The sequence below is a fragment of the Balaenoptera acutorostrata genome, chromosome 10 (assembly GCF_949987535.1).
Source record: "Balaenoptera acutorostrata chromosome 10, mBalAcu1.1, whole genome shotgun sequence".
Taxonomy (NCBI): domain Eukaryota; kingdom Metazoa; phylum Chordata; class Mammalia; order Artiodactyla; family Balaenopteridae; genus Balaenoptera; species Balaenoptera acutorostrata.
Genome location: NC_080073.1, coordinates 69,430,807 through 69,456,348, shown reverse-complemented (window position 1 = coordinate 69,456,348; position 25,542 = coordinate 69,430,807). Strand labels below are relative to the sequence as shown.

The 25,542-nt window shown below is 41.4% G+C and overlaps 1 protein-coding gene across 7 annotated transcripts in view; it reads right to left on the bottom strand.

The window, feature by feature from the left end:
• Positions 1–21,600, bottom strand: part of C10H6orf89 (chromosome 10 C6orf89 homolog) — a 29,274-nt gene extending 7,674 nt beyond the window's left edge. The window contains exons 1-7 of one of the 7 annotated variants that reach the window (XM_007197949.2): positions 21,461–21,584; positions 18,134–18,225; positions 17,043–17,150; positions 13,412–13,619; positions 12,742–12,955; positions 933–1,087; positions 663–802 (exon numbers count right to left, since the gene is read on the bottom strand). In XM_007197949.2, coding sequence (XP_007198011.1) covers positions 663–802; positions 933–1,087; positions 12,742–12,955; positions 13,412–13,600 — 698 coding nt within the window. In that variant the 5' untranslated portion in view covers positions 13,601–13,619; positions 17,043–17,150; positions 18,134–18,225; positions 21,461–21,584. Of the gene's footprint in view, positions 1–662; positions 803–932; positions 1,088–12,741; positions 12,956–13,411; positions 13,620–17,042; positions 17,151–17,659; positions 18,110–18,133; positions 18,226–21,460 lie in introns of those variants that run through there. The other 6 variants (XM_007197951.2, XM_007197952.3, XM_057554695.1 and 3 more) reach the window with 6 other exon arrangements.
• Positions 21,601–25,542: the final 3,942 nt, after the last annotated feature.

Below are 25,542 nucleotides of genomic sequence, written 5' to 3'. Positions count from 1 at the left end.
CAGTTTTAATTCTCTTTGGAATGGTTCTAGAAGTAAACTGGCCTTCCTTTTCTTTCTAGAAAGCAACTTTCACCTGAAGAAACAGACCATGTCTTCTATAGGACACAGCAAGGAACAAGGAGATAGACCTGGGTTTCAATCCTGGCTGGGTGACCTTAAGCAAGGTACTTAACCTCTCTGATTCCCACTTTTCTGATCTGAAAAACGACAGTGATAATTCCTACTTCCCAGAGCTATTATGAGCATCACCAATGAGTAACAGATACTAAGCACCAAGGCACACAGCCTGGCTGCCAAGAAATAACTCTCCCTTTTATTCTTTGTGCTCTCTCTGCAGTCCTCAATGCTCAGGACCCACTCAGCATGAACACAAATGCTAAACACATACTTAGAAGTAAATTACGAGTCTATTAGGCAATCTCGGTGTCCACCACAGTGGTGCCCCTCTTGACACACCTCTTTGGACTCACCCACTTTCTCTCTCATCAAGTTTGCAACAGTGCATTCCTGAGTATCATTTGACTTGAAGGGTGTATTGTAAAGTGCCTGCACAGTGCTGGGCATAGCAGCGTCTTGGCAGTAATTATCCATAGTACCGTTCTGACATTTGGTCTGCCCCCTCTCTGCACACATGCACGCTGAGTGGCCCTTTCCACACTCACCATGGGTAAGGAAACGGGAACCACCGTTCAGGAAAGCAGCGCCACCACTTGGTGAAAAACCCTTCGGTGAAGCCTTCTGTCACCTCAGGGTACTGGCACAAAAAACGCTGAAGCCCCTCAGATGACAGGGGTTGTCCGGTCTTGGCAAGGCAGAAAACAAAAGTGCAACAAGACAACACGGAATTACTAATCACGAATGTCACAGCGCTTGATGCTTCCTAGCCATTAAATGGGTAGTCGATCAGTGGAAGAATCTGCCTTCTTGCTCACCTTGATCACCAGAGGATGGAGTCTCTCAAATTTCCTTGGGGTATCTTCCAGGAGCATCACCTTGAGGGGTAATTTCTGGGCACAGCCGGTGCAGTTGGCAGGGATGGGGTCCGACTCATTCTGCTCACAGTCATTTGTCCACCAGGGGTCAAAGTCTGAGAGAGGAAGGGATACGGAGAAAGCAGACAGAGCAGGTAAATCTAGTCGCCACAGCAATGGAAGCAGAAAGACGTAAGAATAATTTTAAAAGCTAACAGTGATAAGCGCATGTGACCTCTGAAAAGGTACATATCAAATACATTAACCCCAGAGAAGGGAACAGAGGGCTTAGGGGACAGAGGTGGAAAGGAGAGATACTTTTCTCTGTATACTCTTCTAGGCTTTGTGGAAAATATTTTTTTAACACATAGAAGTATCTCCTAAGTCAAATCAACAACTGAAGTCAAACAGTTTGAGGAGCTATATTCGGAGACATGGGGTTGGAAATGCAGTTCTTCCACTGTTTTCTAACCTGCAACCCATAGGTCTGACCTGGCTACAGCACATGGGGGAGGGGCAGGCAGGAAGGGTGGTCCCATCGTCAATGATGAGCCCCTCTGCATGCATGTCTTCTGACACCCTAGGCCCTGGGTTCACAAGTACAAGTGGAGGCCAGAATGGCTCTGGGAAGGAAAACTGAGAAAAGGGCACAGACAGAAGGGATGGAAAGGAGAGACAGGACTTTTTAGGGGCCCATCTTTGGAGTAGAGTGAACTGCATCTGCCCGTTAGCACTCTGTCCGAGCTCAGGGTGGGTAGGGGCTACTAACCATAGCTTCTAGCCCCAAGGATTGCAGGTTGGTCAGAACTAGGAGAATGCCCCACCCAGACCCTGATGTGAGAGCTTGCTGGCTCCCCACACCTTTCTCTGGTCCTTCTCTGAGGGGTTGGCTCTGTTTCTATGCAGCTCTTCTCAGTTTCTCTGCGTTCCTTCCCTCTGAGACTATTCTGTTCATAATATTACATTATTTCTTGTTTGCTTTCTGTTCCGTTCTGGGTTTCACCTGTGTTCTCTGAAATAGATGTTTCTTTCTTTTTTTTTTTTTTAAGATGAATCTTCCCCCAATATTTTATTATGAAAGATTTCCAGAATACAGTAAAGCTAAAAGAATTTTACAGTAGATATCAGTATATCCACTACCTAGGTTCTACCATTAACATTTTACTGTGCTAGTTTTATCATATATCTATCACTGTTACTTTATTGCTTACAGAAGGGATTTAGAGAGACAAGTAGTAGCTTTCCAACCAACAACTTCCCGTACTGAGTCACACATAAAAGTTAAAGTATAGTAGACAGTACTGTATTGGTCAAGAAAGAGTTGTAACTGTTCACATGTGTTTCAAACAAGTGGGGCTTTTCAAATACCTCAACTAACAAATCACCATCTCCCTTTAGTTCATTTAAATGTTCCTATTTTTACTCATTTGATTAGTAGTAAAAGAACTGAGGTATTTAATGTTAAATTGCTTTATATTAAATCATTACATATAATTGAGTTTGTGATTGACTTTATTCACAACTAATCCTAAGGGACCAGATACAACACAACCATATAGCACTTTAATTTTAGTATTTGAAGGATACATGCTGGGAGGCTAATGTAACATAGCAGGTCTTTTGAGTGGCCATTGTTGACTGCCCAGAATCCCAACAACTCAGTTTTGTTGAATCTGCTATAGTTAATAGAGAACATTTCATGTAAAAAAATATGCTAGAGAATTGAGATAGATGTTTCTGATAAACTCTAGTTTGAATCCAAAATGTTTCACCAGATGGTTTCTGATTAAAACCCAATGGAGGGGCTTCCCTGGTGGCGGTGGTTGAGAGTCTGCCTGCCAATGCAGGGGACATGGGTTCGAGCCCTGGTCTGGGAGGATCCCACATGCCGTGGAGCAACTAGACCCGTGAGCCACAACTGCTGGGCCTGCGCGTCTGGAGCCTGTGCTCTGCAACAAGAGAGGCCGCGACAGTGAGAGGGCCGCGACAGTGAGAGGGCCGTGACAGTGAGAGGCCCGCGCACCGCAATGAAGAGTGGTTCCCACTCGCCGCAACTAGAGAAAGCCCTCGCACAGAAACGAAGACCCAACACAGCCAAAAACAAACAAACAAACAAACAAACAAAACAACCCAATGGAAACCCAATCAGGAGAGAGCCTACAACAAAAGACAACAACCAAATGTGGCCGAAATGAAGTCAGTTCTTTAAACCAATAAACACACGTGGAAACCGACTCTTAAGCACAAAACATTTTCTGTAGTCAGCAGAAGGCAGCAGTCGTGCAGTACAAGAAATCCTCATCGGGGGAGGGCTGTGTTTGTTCTCAGCACGTCTCCTGAGCATCCTCCATCTCCTGCAGACAGAGCCTGTGTTTCCCTGAGGCAGCTGCCACCCACTGTTCTCATCCAGGGGACTACGCACACCTTGGCACACACAGTGTTCACCGTGACCCTCCAGGGGCAGCAGAAAACCCTTTCGTGGAACCTGTTTCAGTGGCACACTGAGGCTGCAGTTACGCTTTTTTTTCCAGTGGCATACTCAGGCTGCAATTAAATTTTTCTTTTTCCCTTCTGGAATATTTTCAAATGTTCCTTATTAGAGGTCAAATATGATGAATTCTTGCCAAAATACAAGAACTCCGGGTAATGGACATACAATGAGGCATAAATAATCATAACAACATGTTACAATTATACAGCATTTCCGTTTCCAAAGTACTTGTGAGGGAGGGGGTAGGAAGGGGAAAGAAAACTAACGTGCTCAGCGCCAAGCCCAATACGAGTCATTTTTGCAGGTAATATATCGTTTACTCTTTACCACATAATTACTGAGGAGGCATTGCTATTCTCATTTTACAGATGAGCAAACTGAGACTGAGAGGCAAGAGGAATTACCGAGGCACCTGGGTGCGGTGGGAAGAGCACAGAGGATGCGGTGGGGCGGGGATAAGAGGACAGAGGCTGCTGAGGAAGACTGTGATGAGGACTTCTAGGGCTTCCTTCTAGGAAGGTTATTCTGGATTGTGACTAGGGTGTCCTGGAAGAGAAAGGCTGGGAAGAGGAAGACCCGGTTATACTTTGTTTTTGTCCTTTTTGGGGGAGGGAGGGGTTGTACTGTGATGAGAAGTGAAGTACGAGAGTCTTTTTTCTTTTTTTTTTAATTTTTTTTTTTGGCCGCAATGTGCAGCATGTGGGATCTTAGTTCCCCAACCAGGGATCGAACCCACACGCCCCTGCACTGGAAGCACGGAGTCTTAACCACTGGACCGCCAGGGAAGTCCCTATAACGAGAGTTTTAACTGAGGCAGTGGGCTTGGGAAGAAAGGGGTGATTCCAGAGGCAGTGATGACACAATCTATGGCTCTAAGCAGCGCTATGGAGAATGTCTGTGCAGGCTGAGATGGCGCAAGAGCTCCTCATCTAAAGGAGACACTGGAGAGCTGCATATATTTATCATCACATTTTTCTGTAGTAATGTGTCATATTCCAAATGAATCAATTAATGATGACAATCTTCCCAGGAGATAAGAGTAAAGTGTCAGGAGAAATTCTTCTAATTTATACAAAGGTGCTTCATGGGCTAATAGCAGGCAGTTCTGAACCTAAGGGTATCAAGAGATTATTTTAACTGTAATTTATTTTAGTTTTATTCTGAGCTTTAGATATTCTTGAGATTAACAGGTAGAGATATGTGAAAAGCAGGTGGAGGAAGAAAACCCAAAGAAAATCAAGAAAGGAAGAGAAAACAATAACAGATAATTTAACAATGTGGCAGAACACAAGATAGAGATCTCTAGACATGTAAACATCAATAGTGTTCTGACACTGCTGACCATAATCATTTAAAAATGGAAATGGAAAATGATCTCATTCATAAAAACTGGCAATAAATTTAACAAGAAAGGTAAAACTATAAAATTTTACTGAAGGATATAAAATAAGACCTAAATAAACATATCATACCATGATCCTCGATGGGAAGACTAAATATCATAAAGATGTCAAGTCTATTCAAAAAATACATATATGAACCTTAATACAACTTGGACAGAATCCCACCAGAGTCTCTTATTGGTGAAGGTGGGGATGGGGTGGGGTTGTGACGATGGCATTCTGAAGTTCATTTAGAAGAGAAAATGTGTGAGAATAGCAACAGGCAACAACCCGCCCCCTGACAAATTAACTCTGGGAAATATTTAAGTGCCAGAAGGCATGCTGGGGTAATACAAATGAATCACGAAGTATGGTCACTGCTTAGAATCTACAGCAGATACTCCTCTCAGGCACAGATACAGTCAGAGGCTATATTAAGAGCCTCATGTGACAGACACTGGGCAGACTGTGGACCTGAGGACCCTCACCTCTGACTGCTCATGGGTCACTGGAGAGCTCGAGCCTCTCTTTGTGCCACGCATGAGGAGGGCAGGACTAGAGGGAAAGGGCATTGCTTTGCTCTCTCTGTGTAGATAATATGAACAAGTAATTCACAAAAAATAAATACAAATGGCCTAAAAGAAACACATGAAAAGACATCCAACTCCACTAAAAGGTGACTTAAAGTGAGATACCACTTTTCAGTTTCTTGACTGGCAAAACAATGGCAACATCCAGTGTTGATGATCTACATATGCTGTTAATGTTAGTTAATGAAAGTTACACATTGGTGTAAGTTTATGTAGATAATTTGTTAGTATTTATTAAAATGTAAAATGTGCATGCTCTTTGACCCAGCTATTCTGCTTCCGAGAATCTACCTTACAGAAATAATAGTATATGTATATAAAAGTGTGTGTATATGAATGTCCCAAGTCTTTTTTTTTTTTATAATAGTAAAAAATCTAGAAACTGTTCAATTATGGAATACTCACAGAATGGAATAATATAAAATCCTGAAAAATGTGTATACTGGGTTGAATAGCGTCCCCCTTAAAATTCAAGTCCTTCTGGAACCTCAGAAGATGACCATATTTGAAAATAGGGTCCTTGCAGATGTAATTAAACATGAGGTGATACTGAAGTAGGGTTGGTCCTAAATTCAATCTAAATGGTGTCCTTATTAGAAGAGGAGAGGACGCAAAATGACGCACAATGACGCACAGTGGGAAGATGGCCCTGCAGAGATGGGGACTGGAGTTATGATACCACAGCTAAGGAATGCCAAGGATTGATGGCAACCACCAGAACCTGGAAGAGACAAAGAAGGATTCTTCCCTAGAGCCTTTGAGAAGAAGAGCCCTAAAACACCTTGATTTTGGACTTCTAGCCTCCAAAACTGTGAGAAAATTAATTTCTATTGTTTTAACCCACCTGGCCTTTGGTACTTTGTTACGACAGCCTTGGAAACTAATACAATGTGTCTAGCCAAAAATATGGACATAAGCCCTTTCTTGCATGTGTGAATCAAAAACTATTTTATATTTATAGATATTAAATATAGCTATCTGTACAGCCATGGAAAAATTCAGAAAGATGTACATCAAATTATTACCAGTGGTTGCTTGGGTGGAAGAGTTAGAGGGATAGAGGTGAGAAAATTCACTTCATTAAAAGTATATTTTTAAAAATCAAAAATCTCATACCTCTTTTTTTGTCTTCGTATGTAAGCATTTTTTTTTTTTGGGCTGTGCCGCGCGACATGTGGGATCCTAGTTCCCTGCTAGGGATTGAACCCTCACCCCCTGCATTGGAAGCACAGAGTCTTAACCACTGGACCGCCAGGGAAGTTCCTGTATGTAAATGTTTTATGTATTTTCCAAATAAAAATGTCTTTGGAGAGAATTCCCTGGTGGTCCAGTGGTTAGGACTCCACATTTTAACTGCCGAGGGCCCGGGTTCAATTCCTGGTCAGGGAACTAAGATCCTGCAAGCCGCGCAGCATGGCGGGGGAGAGGGGCGGAATAGATATATGTATATGTATAACTGAATCACTTTGCTGTACACCTGAAACTAACACAACATTGTTAACAACTATGCTTCAATATAAACTAAATTTAAAAAAAAAAAAGGTCTTTGGAGACCATGAAAACTCAAGCTGAGATTGTTAACTTTTAATGTAGAGTTCAGTCATCTTGGAAGGCAGGCTCCTGGAGAGGTACCTGACAGGAGAAGAGACACTGTGGCTAGGCTGGCGGCCAGCCAAGGAAGAGGGGAGTGATGAGGAAAAAGGATCACTGGAAAGGGGTAGTTTATACCATCCATCTGAATTAGGGGAGCACACTGCAAGAGGAAGAGCTACTTTTGATTTCTCTGCAGGCTTCGTCCTCAAGGTGGATAAAGAATGTGCTCATATTTGGTCTGAGGGACTGAGGAATGGCCAGGCAGTGAGTAGGGGGCAGTGTACAGTTGGGGCTCTTTCTCCCCTTCTCACAGAATTTCCAAAAACAAGAAGTGCCCCGACTTCAACTTGGCCTCCATAAAGGTTTTATCTGACGTGTGCACTATACAACTGGCTGAAGCCAACATACCACAGAGTGATCAAAGTCCCATGCTAGAAAACAGCCAGTAGCACACAGCAGACCATCCCATGCCACCCCAGGCCACAACTTTTCTTCAATTACCTAACATGCTGCATCTCACTTCTCTGCAGCCCTCCTCTGCTTCTATCCACTCCTCCAGCACCAGACAGAAAGGCCAGTGGAAGTTGCATAGCGACTTCCTAACTTTCTTTTGATTTCCAAGGCTTCTTTATGAAAGATATCCTTCTTATACTAGCTATTTCATACTAAAAAAATGTGTGACAAAGAAGTAAAACTCCACGTCTAAGAGTTCAATAAAACGCCATGGTCTGTATTCCAAATTCTCACCGTGATTATGGAATCATTTTGCTGTCTGAGGTGTCAAAAACGGTCTTGCAGACAAAACACAGCCTTGAAGTTAAGAAAGGCAGAAACTGTAACTGCCCAGCCTTCTCTGCAAGTTGGGCACTCTGCAGAACAATGGTGAGCCAAGCCTGTCAGGAGGCTTCCTGGTGCCTGAGAGTTGTTTACAAAGAAAACGCACTCAGGCTGGCTCGCTGTGGACAACCATAACATACTCCGGAATTCTAAGTGGAGAGAGTCCTTTTACACAGACTATTAATCTGGTGAAAAGCAAAAAGCAAAAAATTAAAAAATAAAAAACAGATTTCTTTCCAGGACCAAAAAAACCTCCCTCTGGGTAAAAAGGATAGAGAAGAAGTAAGGCACAAAGCCAAGACTAGCTCCGCAAGAGCAGGGGGACTGTTTTGTTCACTGCTCTGTTGAGAACAGTTCCTGGTGTACAGCAGGGTCTGAATACACACTCACTGAATGAATGAATGAATGAAACCTTGACTTTTCAGAAGCTTTAACAATAGGATTAAGTCCATGGGGAGAAAAATCAAACAAGTAATCTGAACTTGGAGAAACCTCAAAATAAGGATTAAATAAATATAACCTCATGATTTCTTAGATTTCTCATATGAGAAACGTATCCAAGAAAACCCTGCAGAAGTCCACGACAGTCTCTGTGACTTTCGCTGGTACGTGCTCAGTATGTAATCAGGCTACTCTCCAGCAGCTTGTTTTGCTTAGCACTTCTAGCATCCTGGGCATGAGGCAGGAGTGAAGTCTTGACCTTGGCCAGGCCCCCTGCATGGGTGGTAACAGGCCCAGAGCCACTTTCGTACACCGTAGGGATGGAAGGAACCCAAGAAGTCATCTCGCCAACAGCTTTGCCTTCAGGAAGCAACATGTTTGAACCATTCCAAACCAGAGAGTCCATCTATTTTTGTAAGTTCTCCTTGTATAAAAATTTGTCTCTAAATGTGAGACTTTTGGCAAGTTAGTCAACCCCCTTGCTCATCAACTTCCTCATCTTTGAAATGGACATAAAAATATTAACGACCTTACGTGACTGCTGTGAAGACTGAGGAATACACGGCACAGTATACGGCACAGTGCCAAGTATACGGTAAGTGCCCGACAGAGCTGTTATCACTTTACTCTTTTATTTGTAAATAAACAGGTCCTAGCATTTCACTTTGAGCACTGGCCTGGACTCTAATTCTGATTAGGTCCTTACCTTAGTTCTAAGTCAGTGAATGGTCTGCTATTCCCCAAACTCCTTGATATTGGTAGATCCACTTTAACCTTCCCTTGAAAGTTCATGGGTACATAAAGTTCCAATTATGCAGTACAGATACAGAGATGCAGCTTCTCATTGTATGTGAGAACTGTCCCAGGCCTCCTCAGTATATATGGATGTTACAATTACAAATTATAAATGCCCCAAGTAAACAAAATAGTTGGGCCTAACATTCTGGAACCTGGCTTGAATGAGGGCAGAGGCAGCAGGCAGTAAATGTAATATGCTAGACTAGAGTAAAGAAACTAAGGTTCAAGTGCTAGTCTGTCACGTTTAGCTGGGTAAGCAAGCTATTTCACCTCTCCTGGTTTCAATTTCCTCTTTACAAAACAGGGGTATGGGGCTTCCCTGGTGGCGCAGTGGTTGAGAATCTGCCTGCCAATGCAGGGGACACGGGTTCGAGCCCTGGTCTGGGAAGATCCCACATGCCGCGGGGCTACTAGGCCCGTGAGCCACAACTACTGAGCCTGCGTGTCTGGAGCCTGTGCTCCGCAACAAGAGAGGCCGCGATAGTGAGAGGCCTGCGCACTGCGATGAAGAGCAGCCCCCGCTTGCCACAACTAGAGAAAGCCCTCGCACAGAAACGAAGACCCAACACAGCCAAAAATAAATAAATAATTAAATAAATTTAAAAAACAAAAACAAAAACAGGGGTATGTACCAGATCAACTCTATAAAGTTCCTTTTGAGCTCTAAGACTCAATGATTCCACGGAAGGGTGAAAGCCAAGAGGGTGGCTGGCAGGGTCAAAGCAGATATAAAGATATGAGGCCAGGGGCGGGGGTGGGTAAGAACTAAGAATGTGAATGTGAAGAGAAAACTGCAGGTTAATAAGAGAAAGGACTTAGTCAAACAGTAAGTCAAACCTTACCTATAAGGGTGCAGACTGGGAGGATGAACTGGGCTGAATGCCTAGAAAAGGCATTCAGGAAAATTCTAAAGGGCCAATGGCTTGGAGGACCGTTTATTTTTCGACGTGCAGTACCAGCCAGAAAGAACCTTATTTCTTCGGGGACTAGGGAGCTGAGAGAAAAGGCATCTGGTGACCTGAAAGAAAGTGTTGAACTCCAAAATCAAACTTAAAGCCAGACTCTTCAGCTATACCATGTAGCTACAAACTACTCATATCAGAGGTTAAGAGCTCAGACTCTCAAGATGGGCGGCCTAGGTTCAAATCATGGTTCCATGACTAACTAGCCTTATTAGATCAGGCAAGTGAGCTAATCTCACTCTACTTCAGTGTCTTCATCTGTAAAACAGACATAAAACCAGAACCTACTGCATAGGGATATTGTAAAGATCAAATGAACCAATATATGGAAAGCCCTTTGAACAGGGCCTGGCATCTGTTAAGTACTAAATAAGTCAGCTTATTTATTTTCTGCTGCAGAGTGGGATGTTCACTGCAGAGTCACTTCATTCACTCCATGAAGAGGAGTTAGGGGCAGGGTATCCTACCCAAGGCTGAAACTTAGAAAAACAACAACTTCTGTTGCCTTTTGTTCCCTGGTTAGAGTCAAGCGGAAAACCCACCAGTGGTCAGGAAGAAACCTAGCAGCACTGGAGGTGGTGAATCTGGTAGGTCACTGCTGCTCCCTGCAAGGAGTGTCAGATGATCCCCGGGAGCATTAGGACAGCCCTTAAGGAAACAATATGGTGGAGGGCTTTCCCATGGGAGCTACAGTCACTTTACATTCTCCCTCGACATTTACTTTAAAGGTATTGCTAAGTAGTCCTAACTGAAAGGCAGCTGCTTTTGGGTACCATGACAATAGGAATGATTTATATATTTTTTACTTTTCTGGCCCTCTTTCAGGTCCAGCAGTTTGCCCTTCTTATACCTAGTTCTCCCCAATATGTTTCTATTCACCACTTACATTATTATGCATTCTTAGGTTTCCTTCCAAGTGCTATGCAAAATGCTGTTAGTTTTACATGTCTACAGCTTCCCAGAATTATCACACATAGGAAAATAGGGTGCAGTATCTCCATTTACAAGTAAAAGCAGCACTTCAATAGAATCAACAACATTAAAGACCTAAAACCACACCCTTCCAATGCTCTCTCTTTACAAGTGAGCTCTAAGGACTCATTTTTATTTCCATCTGCAAGGCAAAATATTCATTTGGAGTGGCCAAACAACCTGGCTTGTTGACAAGACACCTATGTTTCTTGACTTTTTAAACTCCGATACACAGAATGAGCAATCACTGTCCATTGACTATTATTGCTTAGCTCAACAGTCTGTGGAGATGTACTTTATAAGATGGGGAGAAAGAAAGTAAATGCCATCAACCTGGTCCTAAAAATTGTTGACTTCATCTCATGTGCCAAAGAGTAGAAAATGACTTTAGGGAGGCTGTGAGGGGAAGACAGGAAAGGAGGCTGATGCATCCAAGGAAGCAGCACAGGCTGGCCTGACTGACACGTTTCTCTGGCTCTTTCCCCTACATGCTCTGGACCTTCCTGAGAGGAGTTGGAAACTTCATTTTTTTGAGCTTTGTTGCTTCAAAAACAACCTCCCTAGTAAATACAAGAAAGTTATATATCTGGAATTTAAAAGTTTAAATACATAAGTTGATTTTTTTTAAAAACTTACGAGGCTGGGTTTTCGTTTTCCAATGTTCCCTTCTTCTGATTTTGATATAATTCTGGAAACCTTTCCATGATTTCCTCAAGTGTACAAAAATAGCTTTCAAAGGAGACCCAAACGAGGTGATGATTTTTATGACTGATTAGGTCTTGGCTTAAAAAGTAGCATTATGATTATAAAGCTTAGTTTCAACTGCTAAATTTTTTTTGAAAACAACACTGAAGAGAAAACATACTTCCTCAACAGTTATGCTGAAGCCTAAAGGTTTCAGAACACAGTTACACAAAACGTTCTATAATCCATTTGTGATATTAACTTACATATTCCTTCATACAGGCAAATAAGATAAAGACTAAGATAAAACAATAAGAAATGAATAAAATAAAATCCCGAGATAATATCCCTTTATTCTTTCTCAAAAGTAAATTTCGAATCTTACCACATTACACTATTCTCAAAAGGAACTCCTCAAATGGTCTATTGGACCAGGAATTCCTATGCTACTATTGATGCATTGTTACTAAATTTAAGTGCTTCTTAAATTCAACTTATTGGCAAAATTGTACACTTAGGAGCACTACATAGTGAACTGTGAAACAGAGAGAAAAGACTCGATTGAAAGAGAGGGATATACCCAGACAAAAACCTAGCCAACAGGCTAAGGACTATTAGAGGATATGGACTCAGATGCTTTCAATAAACCAATAGCTATTTATTAAAATATCTATTATGGATAGGGATCACAGGAGAGAAAATAGTAGAGTAGGATACACTCAAATCCCTCCTATGAGCAAAAACACTCATCCCCATCACGTGTGTTTTATAATCAGGGGGCTTGAATTTGGCTCCACCCGGTGTGTTTCTCTGACAAGCTTCTTCATCCTCTGAGCCTCAGTTTCTCAATCTGCAAAATGGGGTAATAAAACCCATCCCATAGAGTTTCACTGAGGATTGAACTAAATGAAGCAACACAGGGAAAGTGTCTCTCATTAGATGTCAGTAAATGTTATTTCCTTTCTCATGATATACTGCTAAGAAAGCCGTAACTAATAAGTAACAAATGCAGTATTCTACCTGGAAAGGGTCTGTCTGCATCACCCCCATGCAGAGGAACTCCCTTATTTTCTGGCATATACTTCTTGGTAATGGGCAAAGACATCAGCCGGATGTGATGGATGAGTGAGCGCCAGGTATGAGCTCCAGAAAGCACTGGTTCAGGTGGTAATGGGCTGAAAGGTTGAATCACAAAGTAGGCAGTGAGCAAGATTAATCCCAGGGTTACGAGGACCTACAAGGAAAGACAGGAAATGGATTAATAATTGTCACAGCTAACAAAATACTTTTAGGCCAAGGAAAAAAAACAGGCATCTTCTACTATTTCCAGTGTGCTTTAAGAACTAATCCATTTACATAAACAAGCCACTGACATTCACTTCTGAAAGCATTTAAAGCTTGAGAACTGTGAGGACTGCAAGGCTTACCAAGTTTTTATCATACAGACCAGGGGCTATGTTCATCATTTAAAAATATACACAGATACAGTTAATGACAAATACACAGCTTTCATCTAGAACATTTAACAAAGTAGTCAAATTTGTTAATAACACATCGCAACAAAGAGTAAAGGCCAATTTATTCATAGAAAAACCAAGGTTCAGTGGTGGAATCAGTCAACAGTAATATTTGGGGAGAATGTTGAAGAGTTTGTGCTCTAAGCTATTTCCAAGTCAGAACACATTTTTACCTTGTACACAGCTAGAAGGAGGGGATACTGGGGTGGCCCCCTCTGAGGTTCATTCTTTTCCAGCAGCTGTCTGATAAATTTTTCAATTGCTTTCTCTGACATGCCACACTGATGGCCCGTCTGTCTTACCAAATCAACAGTCTCTGAAAGTTTGTCATAAATGCTGAGCTCATTAGCAGCAAGATCCATGTCTTCTAATACAAAATCCCTGAGAGAGAAAGAAAATGAATGCAAAAAGAAAGATGGTTTCTTTAAAGTACTTCCTCCACAAAGTTACTTCCTTTAGAACAGTGCTTTTTGACCAGCTTTTTGACCACCTGTGGGGAAGGACCAATTCCTCTGTAAAACACAATGAATACATTGAGACAATGTCAAGATGCAATACAAGTATTTAAGTGCTTTTTAATTGTGGGCTAGTAATAAATGGTTCACAGGCCAGCACTGGTTCCCAAACACTTTGAGGAATACCTGTCCAGAGCACAATAAATCCCTAATGGGACTCAGAAACACTAGTGCCATCCAAAATGATTTCTGAAACCAATCACAGGAGATCCACTACCGGTAATTTACTAAAATAAAAAAAAATGGAATATGGAAAGCGTTGTTGATCAATTATTTCTTTCCTTTCACATCAGATGAACCTTTTAGCAACACAAGGGGAGGAACTTATCACTGAAGGCAAGATTTACTGAGGAACACACTGATATGCTTTATTCCTGACAGAGCAAGAATTTCAGACAACACAAAACCATGGCATGGCAGCGCTTCAGACTTAGCAGGTTGCAGTCCTCATGCTTTTCTGTAAACACAATCTTAGACAATAAAGGGCATTCTGTTTGTATTTTACATACTTAAAGGCCTAAGATCTATAACTCATTTCAAAATTCAATTTGCATTCTCATGGTTATTTTAAAGCCAGATTGTTTCACAGTAGCCATAGAATTGAAGGCAAAAACTAAAGGCAAAATAGAATTCTCTCTGTATCATGTTTCACAGTGGCCACAGAATAAAAGACAAAAACTAAAGGCAAAATAGAATTCTCTCTGTATCATTTGCAAAATGAAATAAAAAAGTTATTTTTAAAAAGTGCTTGTGCTACGGAACAATGTTTTTCTTCATTTATAGGAGGAAAAGCAGTGCTTGGGATCTACGCTCTCTTCTGTTGGTTGGGTTTTCTTGTTGTTGTTATTTTCTTGTTTTTACATTGCAGAGGGTCCTCTTATTTCACATAGTTCATCCCCAAGGTGTTGCTAAGATCAAAAAGCACTGACATGGTACAACTATTTCTTCAGTAAGGAGATGCTGCCCCCTGTAGAACAGAGGACAACAGTCATGAAGCTCCAGCAGAAGAAGAGGTCTGCACTGCCACAAACCAGCACACATCCCGGCACAGCTCCTCTTCTAACAATGCCTCCTCTAAAGACTCCTTCCCTTTGGTCCTCTTTCTGACTATTAACCTTTTACTTCACTAGTTCTTAACTGTGCCTGCACATTAGAATCACCTAGAGTGCTTTTAATGAATGCTTATACCAGGGCCCCAACCCAAGACCAACTAAATCAGAATCAGACTTCTAATGGTGGATTAACAGGCAGGTAATCTAGACTTTGGGGATTGGGGGAGGGAGGGAGGAACCCCACATTAAAGGGGACACATCCTTTCTCCAAACTCTCTGCCGTTGCTCAAACTGTTTTTTTAAGACCACAAAGGCCTTCATTTCAAGGTTCAGGTAAAAGGATGGTGAAAACTCTTATTTTAAAATGTGTAGTTTTGTGAATTTCCTGGCGGTCCAGTGGTTGGGACTCAGTGCTTTCACTGCCAAGGGCCCAGGTTCAATCCCTGGTCGGGGAACTAAGATCCCACAAGCTGTGTGATGTGGCCAATTAAAATAAAATGTGTATTTTCCACAAATGGTGCTGGGACAACTGCATATCCACATGCAAAAGAATGAAGTTGGATGCTTCCTTATACCACAGACAAAAACTAACTCAAAAATTAACTTAAACTTAAGAGTTAAACTATAAAACTCTTAGAAGAAAACAAAGGGGGAAATTTTTATAACACTGGATTAGGCAATGGCTTCTTAGATATGACACCAAAAGCACAAGTAGCAAAAGAAAAATAAATTGGATTACATCAAAATTAACAATTTTTGTGCTTCAGATGATACCATCAAGAAAGTAAAACAACAACCTACAGAATGGGGGGGCAATATTTACAAATCATATATCTGATAAGGGACAGGTATTCAGAGTTCAAAAAGTATTCTTACAACTCAATTATAAAAAGACAAATACCCAATTAAAAATGGGCAAAGTATTTGAATAGATATTTCTCCACAGAAGATATACAAATGGCCAACAAACTCATGAAAAGATGTTTAACATCATTAGCCATCAAGGAAGTGTAAATCAAAACCACAATGAGATACCACTTCTCACCCACTGGGGTGACTATAATCAAGAAGTCAGATAATAACAAGTGCTGGCAGTGGAACTCTTGTACACTGTGGCTGGGAATGTAAAATGATGCAGCTGCTTTGGAAAACAGTTTGGCAGTTCCTCAAAAACTCAAACGTAGAGTTACCAGATGACCCAGGAATTCCACTTGTATGTACCCACGATAATTTAAAACAAATATCCACACAAAAACTTGTACGTGAATGTTTAAGCAGCATTATTCATAATAGCTCAAAAATGGAAGCAACCCAAATGTCCATAAATGGATACACAAAACGGATATTAATAATATCCATACAATATATCAATAATATTCATACCATGGAATATTATTGGACAATAAAAAGGAATAAAGTACTGATACATGCTACAACATGGATGAACCTTGAAAACATTATGCTAAGTGAAGGAAGACAGTCACAAAAGACTACGTATTACATGACTGCATTTATAAGAAAAGTCAAGGATAGGCAAATCTATAGAGACAGAAAATAGATTAATTAGGGGTTGCCTAGGGGAGGGGGTGGGGAGGAATGGGGAGTGACTGTTAATATAGGGTTTCTTCCTGGAGTGACAAAAATGTTCAAAACAAATTGTGGTGATGGTTGCACAACTTTGTGAATATACAAAAACCAATGAACTGTACATTTTATAATGAATTTCATGGTGAATTTCATGGCATAGAAATTATATCTCAATAAAGATGTTGTAAAATGTGTACTTATAGAATCTGAACTTACTCCATTGTGGCATTTATTACATTCATTGCTATGATTTTGGCTAAGTCACTTGGTCTACTTCCTCATCCAAAAGAGGATTGAACCAGAAAATTTTTCAAGTTTCCTCTAGCTCTAAAATTCTAGGAGTATATGAATATTTCAGGAAGTAGAAAAAAATTCAATACATTAGAAGTTAAAGCCTTATGTCCAACTGTATTCCTATATTACCATTTCTTGTTATGCCATCTGATATGCCAGGTGTTGTGCTAAGCACTGCAGAAACATTATCTCAGTAAATCATCACAGCAATCCCATAAGGTAAGTGTGATTAATCCCGTTTCACAGATGTGGAGACTAAGGCTCAGAAAGGTTTCATAACTCGCCAGGATGTGAACACAAGTGTGCCTGACTTCAGGGCTGGTGCTTTTAATCTTTATGCACGCTGCCTCCCTTACCAAGTATGTTCCTATTCTGAGCAGGCAGTTCCGAAACCACAACACCGTGTCCCTTGATTATCACAAATGAGTGGTTGAAAACTGGAAAGTGATCGACTACAATGATTCCTGGAAAAAGAATAAAGCAATAACTTATTACAATATTTTTACATCTTGCTTTTGTGACCAGTGATTCCAGAGACACAGCATTTTCCTGTTTAAATGAACAAAGATATTCCAAGCAAGCAAGCAAGCTACAATAAATTATCCAACAATACCCAGTCAAAATCCATTAAAACTCAGTAGAGGACCAGAAAAGGAAAGCAGTGGGAATTCTAGAAAAAAATTCCAGTAAAAAACTTTAAAGTTTTGAGAGATGGGGGCACCTGTAGGTATCCTCAGGGAGAAGAGAACGTCACATTGGTGTGCACTTAGGGGCACCGTTAAGGGGAAAGAAGTGCAGGTGAGGCTAAAAGGAGAACCAACTATCATCGGTTTTGAAGACTGTTTCACAATCTTTGTAAACCTCTGCCCACTTCTGAAACACATAAAAATCTCATTAAACTCCCAGTTTGTGTTGCAAATAGGGTTTTTTTTTAATTCAAGTACACAATGATAATATGATATTGAATACATACATTTTTTGCAAGCTGTACATCCTTCTTCTCCGAGATTCTGACACATTTCTCAAGTTATCAGAAGGGTAGTTACTAATAATTTAGTGAAGTTTCCAAGAGCACGTGGAGGTCTTGATAATAAGCCTTCCTTTTGCCTTTGGTAAGATCAGTGGTTCTCAACTGCGGGCAACTCTGCCCCTGAGGGGATATTTGGAAAGTCTGGAGACATTTGTGATTGTCACACTTGAGGATACTACTGGCATCTAGTGGCTATGATGTTAATTAAACGACAAAAAAATCTTGTCCCTTTAGGTCAGATTATAGAGCGGCTCCCTTGCTGCGATCTGCTGAAAGTCAACCCTCAACACGACAGTTTGTATTAAGAACAAAAACAAAAAACTTGTCCCTTAAAGAAAAACACAGTCATGGCTAAGCATCAAGTATACTCATTTAGACTGAGTGAAATCAGCTGAAGCTTGATGGCAATCCCTTTACCTCCAGAAAGAAGGTCCAACTCTGGCAGAAATGAGCTTTGCCACAGAGGGAAGTTCCGATGAGTGAGCTTGACTCTTAACAGTGGCTTATACCTGCAAGGGCACAGGCAGAATCACTTGCAGAGTTGCAAAAATCAAGGTATCATGCACCACCTTGGATATACTGAATTGCCAGAACCTTGGGAATGGGACCCAGGTGCAGAAGATTTCAAACCTCTTCCCTGCTGATTACAGACACACCCCCCAATTAGGAGACATTGCTGTGGAACAGTGGAATCTCAACTGGGGTGATTCTGCTCCAGAATCATAGCTATTAAAATGAATAATTCTCTAACATCACCTAATATCTAGCCCACAGTCAAATTTCCCCAAAGGTCCAAAAAAAGAAAGAAAGAAAGAAAGAAAGAAAGGCAAGCCATGTAGCTTTTTAGAAGTCTAGGATCCAACCAATGATCACATTATCACAGTGAGCTGTCATGTCTCTTTGGTCTACTTAAATCTACAATAGATGCTGGTGTGGTTTTTTTTTTTTTTTTCTTTCTGGCCTTTTATGACATTGATATATTTGAAGCAGGAATCCCCACATCTTTAAACATATTTCTACTTATTCCTATCTTCACCACTTCTAGTTTCTACCATTAAAAAAAAAAAATCCTTCCTCTTCAGATTTCCAGAGCTCATACTCTTCCTCCCTTCAGAGCCAAGCTCCCTTAAAAAAAAAAAAAAAAAAAAGGTATCACTTCACCTTCTTGTTTCTCAGGTCACCATTCGTTTCTGACCCCCTCATGCCACTGATACTGCTCCCACTAAGGTCACCAAAGGCTTTCTACACATGCCAAGTCCAAAGGACGTTTTTTCAGTTAACACCTTATCTGACCTCTCTGCAGCAGCTGCCATTGCTACCCATTATCTCCCTCAAGGGCTCTCAAACCTTGGCATAATTCTTTTGTTCTCTTCTGAGTCTATGTCCCGGAATGTTGGTATTCATCACGGTTGTCCTTGACCGTCTCATTCCCTCCATGGCTTTAACCACCAGCTATTAGTGATTTCCAAATCTCTTCTCCAGTCTAGAACTCTCTCCAAAACTCAAGACCCATCTATCTAACTACCTACCAGACACCCCGGCCCAAATTTCCTATAGTCCCCTATATGTAATGTGTTCCTAACTGACTTATTATTTTTCCCCTGCAAACCATTTCTCCTACTATATTCCTTTTCTTAATTAATGGAAACACCAGTTCTCCAAATTTAAAACCTCTCCTCCTGCTTCTTCATCCCCACTGATGAACCAATCACCAAATCCTCAATTCTACATCCTGTATAGCTCTTACATTCATCACCTCCTCTTCAGCTCTACATGAGCGGCAGTCAAGGCCCTCGACATCTCTCCCACAGACCATCACAAAGATATACTTAATCTCTATATTTCCAATCCTCTTTCTCCTTTCTGATCCATCCTCTACAAGTTATTTTTCTAAAACACAAATTGATGCACATTGCTCATCTATTTAAAGCACCCTCCTTGACTTCCCATGCCCTGCTAGGGAACAATTTAGCATGGTGGTTAAGAACACAGGCACCGGAGTTAGAAAAAGATGAATGCAAATACTGGACTCTCCATCTACTGCGTGGCCATGAGTCACTGTTTACCCTCTTTAAGCCTCAGAGTTTTCATTTATAAAATGAGGATAATTGTGTCTTTCCAACCATGTTGTTAAAGGATTATAAGGTGATGTATCGAAAACATTTGTCTCAATACCCAAATTAAATACTTAATAATTATTATAAGATGAAGTCCAAATTACTTAGCATGGCCCTTTATGATCTGGTTACTGCCTACCTGTTCAGTCTCATTTCCCGTTCCTCCCTCACAGTCTTCATTGCCATACTATTTCACATCTTTTTGCTTTTGTACACATAATTTCCTTTGCTTACAAAACGTAGCCCCCAGTGCTTTGTCCAATGACTGAACGCTATCCCAACCTTCATTTTTGCCCTATGAACCTTAAACACAACTCTATCATTTTGTATTACATCTATTTCCTTGTCTTCCTCTCACACTAAATTGTTTCTTGAAAGCAGAGATAAGTGGAGAAAATAACAACACAAATAACAGACATGGAAATTCACCTCAGAGACATGGAACTTTATCAGTGTCTGTTGAACAAATTTATAGAAAGGACCTAGAGTGATCATTCTGTTCTCAAACTAATTTGATGTAACTCATGGTTCATTTATTTTACTTTTTCTTCTTATTTTTTAAAAATACATCAGCCTAATGAGAGGTTAGGTGAGCAAGTTTGGAACTTTACACTTGGATATTTTTTGTGGAGTTTTAGAGCAGCTGTGGAAGAATAGGGATTCAAACTGGGTCTTGAAAATTGTTTTGGTCCAAAGCAGAAAGGGCAAAAGGGCCTGTGGTATTCAAGCTGGGCGACGTGAACTTCAGTCAAAACTTCAATGTAGCAAAGCTAAATTTGGTTAAGGCATGTTGTTCCTTAGAGGGAAACTGTGATAACTCAAACTCAAATAAGCAAGCTTATTAAGGGAGAGATGCCCAAAGAACATTTCACCATGGGAACAACTAAATGAGCAAACAGAAAAAGCCAGAATAATAAGTATCTGGGAATAGTCTCTATTATAAGAAGACGACCAGATACTTTAAAAGAAGTATACTGGCGAATACCAAGGCTATGCAGGCTCTTAGACGAGAAAAAGTGTGGCTTGCAGAGTTAATGGTCTTAAAATAGTACGCGCAACACGAGGCAGGCAAATTTCCTTGTTCTAAAAGGAGATTACAAACAGCTCATTTACTTGGGTCAATAAACCAAGTCATATTCCTTTCTAAAATCCGAGATGCCATGTTTATCATATACCAAGATCACACTTTAAAAAAAATTCCCTCCCTAACAATGATTAGAAAAAGATGTTTCGTAGGGGGGCGGGGAATCTACTCTCAACCTACCAAAAAGAAAAAAAATTAGAAATCTGTCAAAAGGGCAGTGAAATCTAGACTTCGCTAGCACCGCTGTGTTGGACACTGCTGTGACGCCCGCGAAACAAGTTCAATTAGGGTCGAACTCGCTTTGCTCTCCCCGGCAGAGCCAAGGAAAAAAAGAGAAGTCACAAGGGAATCGACCCCAGGGGAGTTGCTGGAGGATGCTGTCAGTCTGCAAAACGCCAAAGGCTCAGAAAAGGGGTCAGCGCAGGGGCAGGAGTGGCAGTGGCCCCGAAAGGTGGGCTGCGCGAGGATGTCATAGACGGGTGCGGTGACGAGGCTGTCACGAAGCTGCCTCCCCCCTCCCGGCCTCGTGCCCCAGTCACTCACATGCGGGGCCCGCGCCCCCTCGGGCTCCTCCCGCCTCGGGGACAGTAAACCGCCGGGCGTGGAGTATAGGCCGACAACTTCCTGCTTCCGGGCGCACAACCCGGAAGCAACTCCTACGCCAAAGGCGAGGCTGCGCTCTTTCTTCCCGCCCCACGCTTCCGCCAGAAACCGACAGCACAAAGACTCGGAGCGCTCGGGAACTCTCGCGAGATCTGGAGAGAACGGGTTCTTGCTCCCCCTGGCGTCGTTTCTTCTTCCTCGGTCCTCTTCAGTTCTTGCCAGGGTTTCTCCTCTTCGTGGGCTACAGCAGACTTCATAGCTGAACTGATTCATTCAATGAGCGTTTGTTGAGCCTCCTACTACGTGCCAGGCAGCGTGTTAGGCATTAAGGGGTGGGAGTGGGAGGGATAACGTAAATGGTGGGCAGGCCCTTACCCTTGGGATCTAAAAGAAAGGCAGTAAATAATAATATTTTCTTTATATAATATATCTTATATCATATATTATATATATAATATATCTTTATATAATAATATCTTTCTAAAAGAAAAGCAGTAATAAAGAATTGATAACAAAAAATTAATTAAAATAAAAAAAATAATAAAAGAAAGGCAGGCAAACAAATCACTCAGATTTACACACAGCCCACTCATTAATGTTAATTGAGAGTTTACTCTTTGCCAGACATTACAAAGGACTTTATATTCGCGAAAATGCTTCAACAACCTCCATTTACCCTCATACCAACCAAGCTGAAGTTTATGAAAAGGTTAAATTGCTCGAGATTACACTGGAAGCTCCCTCTGTTCAGGTTCTGGTCTGGAACAGGCCCTGTGTGAATGTTGAACTGAACTGAATTAGGACATGGTCCCTAACATGGGCTGTTAACAATCTTCTTGGTGAGAAGAAAATCTGAGACAAGCAGTTAGACAACAGTGGAAGGTGGCACCGAATTAAAGACCAAGAAGAGAGAAGGGGAGAGAGTCTACTGTAGACAGGAAGAGTAGAGAGGTTTTCTGAAGGAGCTGGAACAAGGACATGGGCGAAGTTTGGGAAAGCATTGCAAGGAAAAAGACTAGCTTGGGCAGAGGTCTGCAAGTGGGAATGCTGGTGCCACATTTAAGGCTTGGATAATAAGATAATAGGAAATAAGGCTGGAGAAGTCAGTGAGTGGTCAATGATGAAGGGCCTTCAAGCCCAGGCCAAGTGATTTGGGACTTTAATGGGCAAAGGGAAACCATTTAATACTTTATGGCAATATCTTGTAGTATTTCGGGAGGAGGGCTTTGGCTGCTGTGTGTAAGATGTATTAGTGGGGGGAAGCCAAAAGGCAGGGAATCCAGCAAAGGGGATTCTGAAATAATCCTGGTGTTAAAGGTCTGAAACAGCAGTGGGAATGGGAAGGAAGGGATACAATTTGGGGATCTTTGGAAAAAAGAACTGACACGTCTTGATGTGTCACTTATAGGGAGCAGAGAGAAAGAGGATGATCTTCAGGTTTCCCGCTCAAAAAATGATGTTTCTGTAAAAGTTTATAATTTTGTTTTTAATAAGGGACATTTATTCAGAAGACACATTAAGCTTAGATACAGAATAAATGAAGTAAGTATTATACAAGCTACAATTTAATAATAGTGGATTTAGAAAAGGAATCCACGCCTCTTTGTCAACTCTGTCCTGAAGTCACTGACACCTCATGTTCTCTTGGGGACAAAAAGGCCAACAAATACTGAGCCTCTTGAGGAAGGATTTGGAATGAGCCAGCAAGACACTGTCTTATTCTTGCGTTAAACCCCAATACATCCTCACTGTACCCTAAGCCTCCCAAGATATACAGTAAGAAACTACATAAAGTCCAAAGAAAGGAAACTCAGATAACAGACAGAAAGGACCAACGATGAAAACTTTTCCATCCAGCTCGAGGGTCATAACACAAAACTGCAGGAGGTGTAAAATTAATTATACCTTACATTAGCACAGCACTCATCAGTCTAAAACGTTATTTTCTGTCCATTAGTCATTCAGTGAAACCTGAGCATCCTATGTTCAGTCCTCTGCGAGGCGGGCACCAAGATGAAGGAGGCACAGTTATTCTCTTAAGGAGCTCACTGTCTACTTTGACCTTTACAACCTTGTATACCCTTATTCCTGCTTGGCAATTAAGGAAACTAGGATTGAACTGTGGTCAAGAGCACAGGCTCACAGCTGTGGTACTTTGAGCAAATTATTTAATCTCTGTAAGCCTCAGTTTCCTCAAAGTAAAAAGGGGATAGTGATATCTACCTCCTGTGGGTTTGAAGATTAAGTGTTGTCAAAAGTTCAGAAATAAGCTACAAGGATATATTGCATAGCACAGGGAATAGAGCCAATATTTTATAATAACTATAAATGGAGTAAAACTTTTAAATATTGTGAATCACTAGGCTATACACCTGAAACTTACAAAATATTGTAAATCGACTGTACCTCAGTTTAAAAAAAATTTTTTTTTAATTTTTGGCTGTGTTGGGTCTTCATTGCTGCACACGGGCTTTCTCTAGTTGCGGCAAGAGGGGGCTACTCTTCGTTGCAGTGCGCGGGCTTCTCATTGCTGTGGCTTCTCTTGTTGCGGAGCATGGGCTCTAGGCGCAGGGGTTTCAGTAGTTGTGACACGTGGGCCTAGTTGCTCTGTGGCATGTGGGATCTTCACAGACAAGGGATCGAACCCGTGTCCCCTGAGTTGGCAGGCGGATTCTTAACCACTGTGCCAGCAGGGAAGTCCCTGTACCTCAGTTTTTAAAAAAGTTCAGAAATAGCAGAAGTAAAACACTGGATCACTGGAATAGTAGTTAGTAAAAGTTTATTGCACACACACACACACACACACACACACAAAACAGTTTGCAAACTGGGGGCACTCAGAACATGGAAAGAGGCTCAAAGGTATATTTTTATAAAGCAGCTTATACAGTGAGAAGGCAGTGATTGTTTATTCTTCACAATGGTTGGTTATACTATTAAGAGTTTTCCTAGTGATAGGGAATGGGTTAAAAGTGGTTACCTCACATTAATTTTGGGGAAGTTTAAGTTTTGTTTATGATTTTCAGAGGCATTAACAAAAAGTGGCCCAAGTTAAGTTTTGCTTGTTTTACAGAATGAGCTAAATTAAGTTTTACTTATATGACTAAACTGATTTGTCTGCTCAGAGAATTTCCAAGTCTGGGCTCCATTTGTGTTTGATTTTTAACAATGTGAAAGTACACAATAGTCCTTAGCTGGATGCCAGGCACAAAGTAAGCATTCATTTAGCCATCATTAAGCGGTGTCCAGAGCATTTACAATATGTTTATTTACCCCATTTCTTTTTTGTCCTCCCTCCAAACCTCGTCACATTGCCTCTACTTTGCTTCTCTTTGATCCTGAGCAAACTCTAATAACCTTGGGGCATCATCTATCCCAGCCACAGTCACTCTAAGCCTTGCTCTAGCCCTGATCTATTTGATCTTCATTCTCCTGTCTCTCCCTTTCCTTATCTCTCATTTTCTTCCCTGTCCTTCCCTCTCCCGTCTCTCCAGACTCTGCCTTTGGAGTCTAGAAGCTCTGATTTGCTGTATGGCTATGGACAAATAAGTCATTTAACTGCTGAGTCTCAGTTTTCACATCTGAAAAATGGGAATAATAACATCTACTTTATAGGATTGTTTTGCGGAGTAGATTATAATGTTCAAGTGCTCTGTAAATATACAGCGCCTTACAAGCGTTAGTTACTGGCGTCTCTCATCTCCATTCCCTTCCACTCTTCCTCTCCTTAGATTGTGGGACTAGGGAATTCTTCCAAATTAAAGGTTAGGATTTAACGCCAATAGAAGTGCAGATTTGCTGGTTGGTCACGCCTTCCCCGCCTAAAAGACAATCAGAGCGTCCGGAGAGTGGCGCGGTATCTCTCCACTTGGAGACCACCTTTTATAGAGCTCGCACTTTTCTCCGTCCTTACGGACAGCTTGCTTTCGCCTTGCACCCCAGATTCTCGTCCTTGGAGGTGGGGGTCCTTCCCCTTCCTTGTCTCAAGCCCCCAAATTTTAGCATCGCTAGAGTTGAATGGC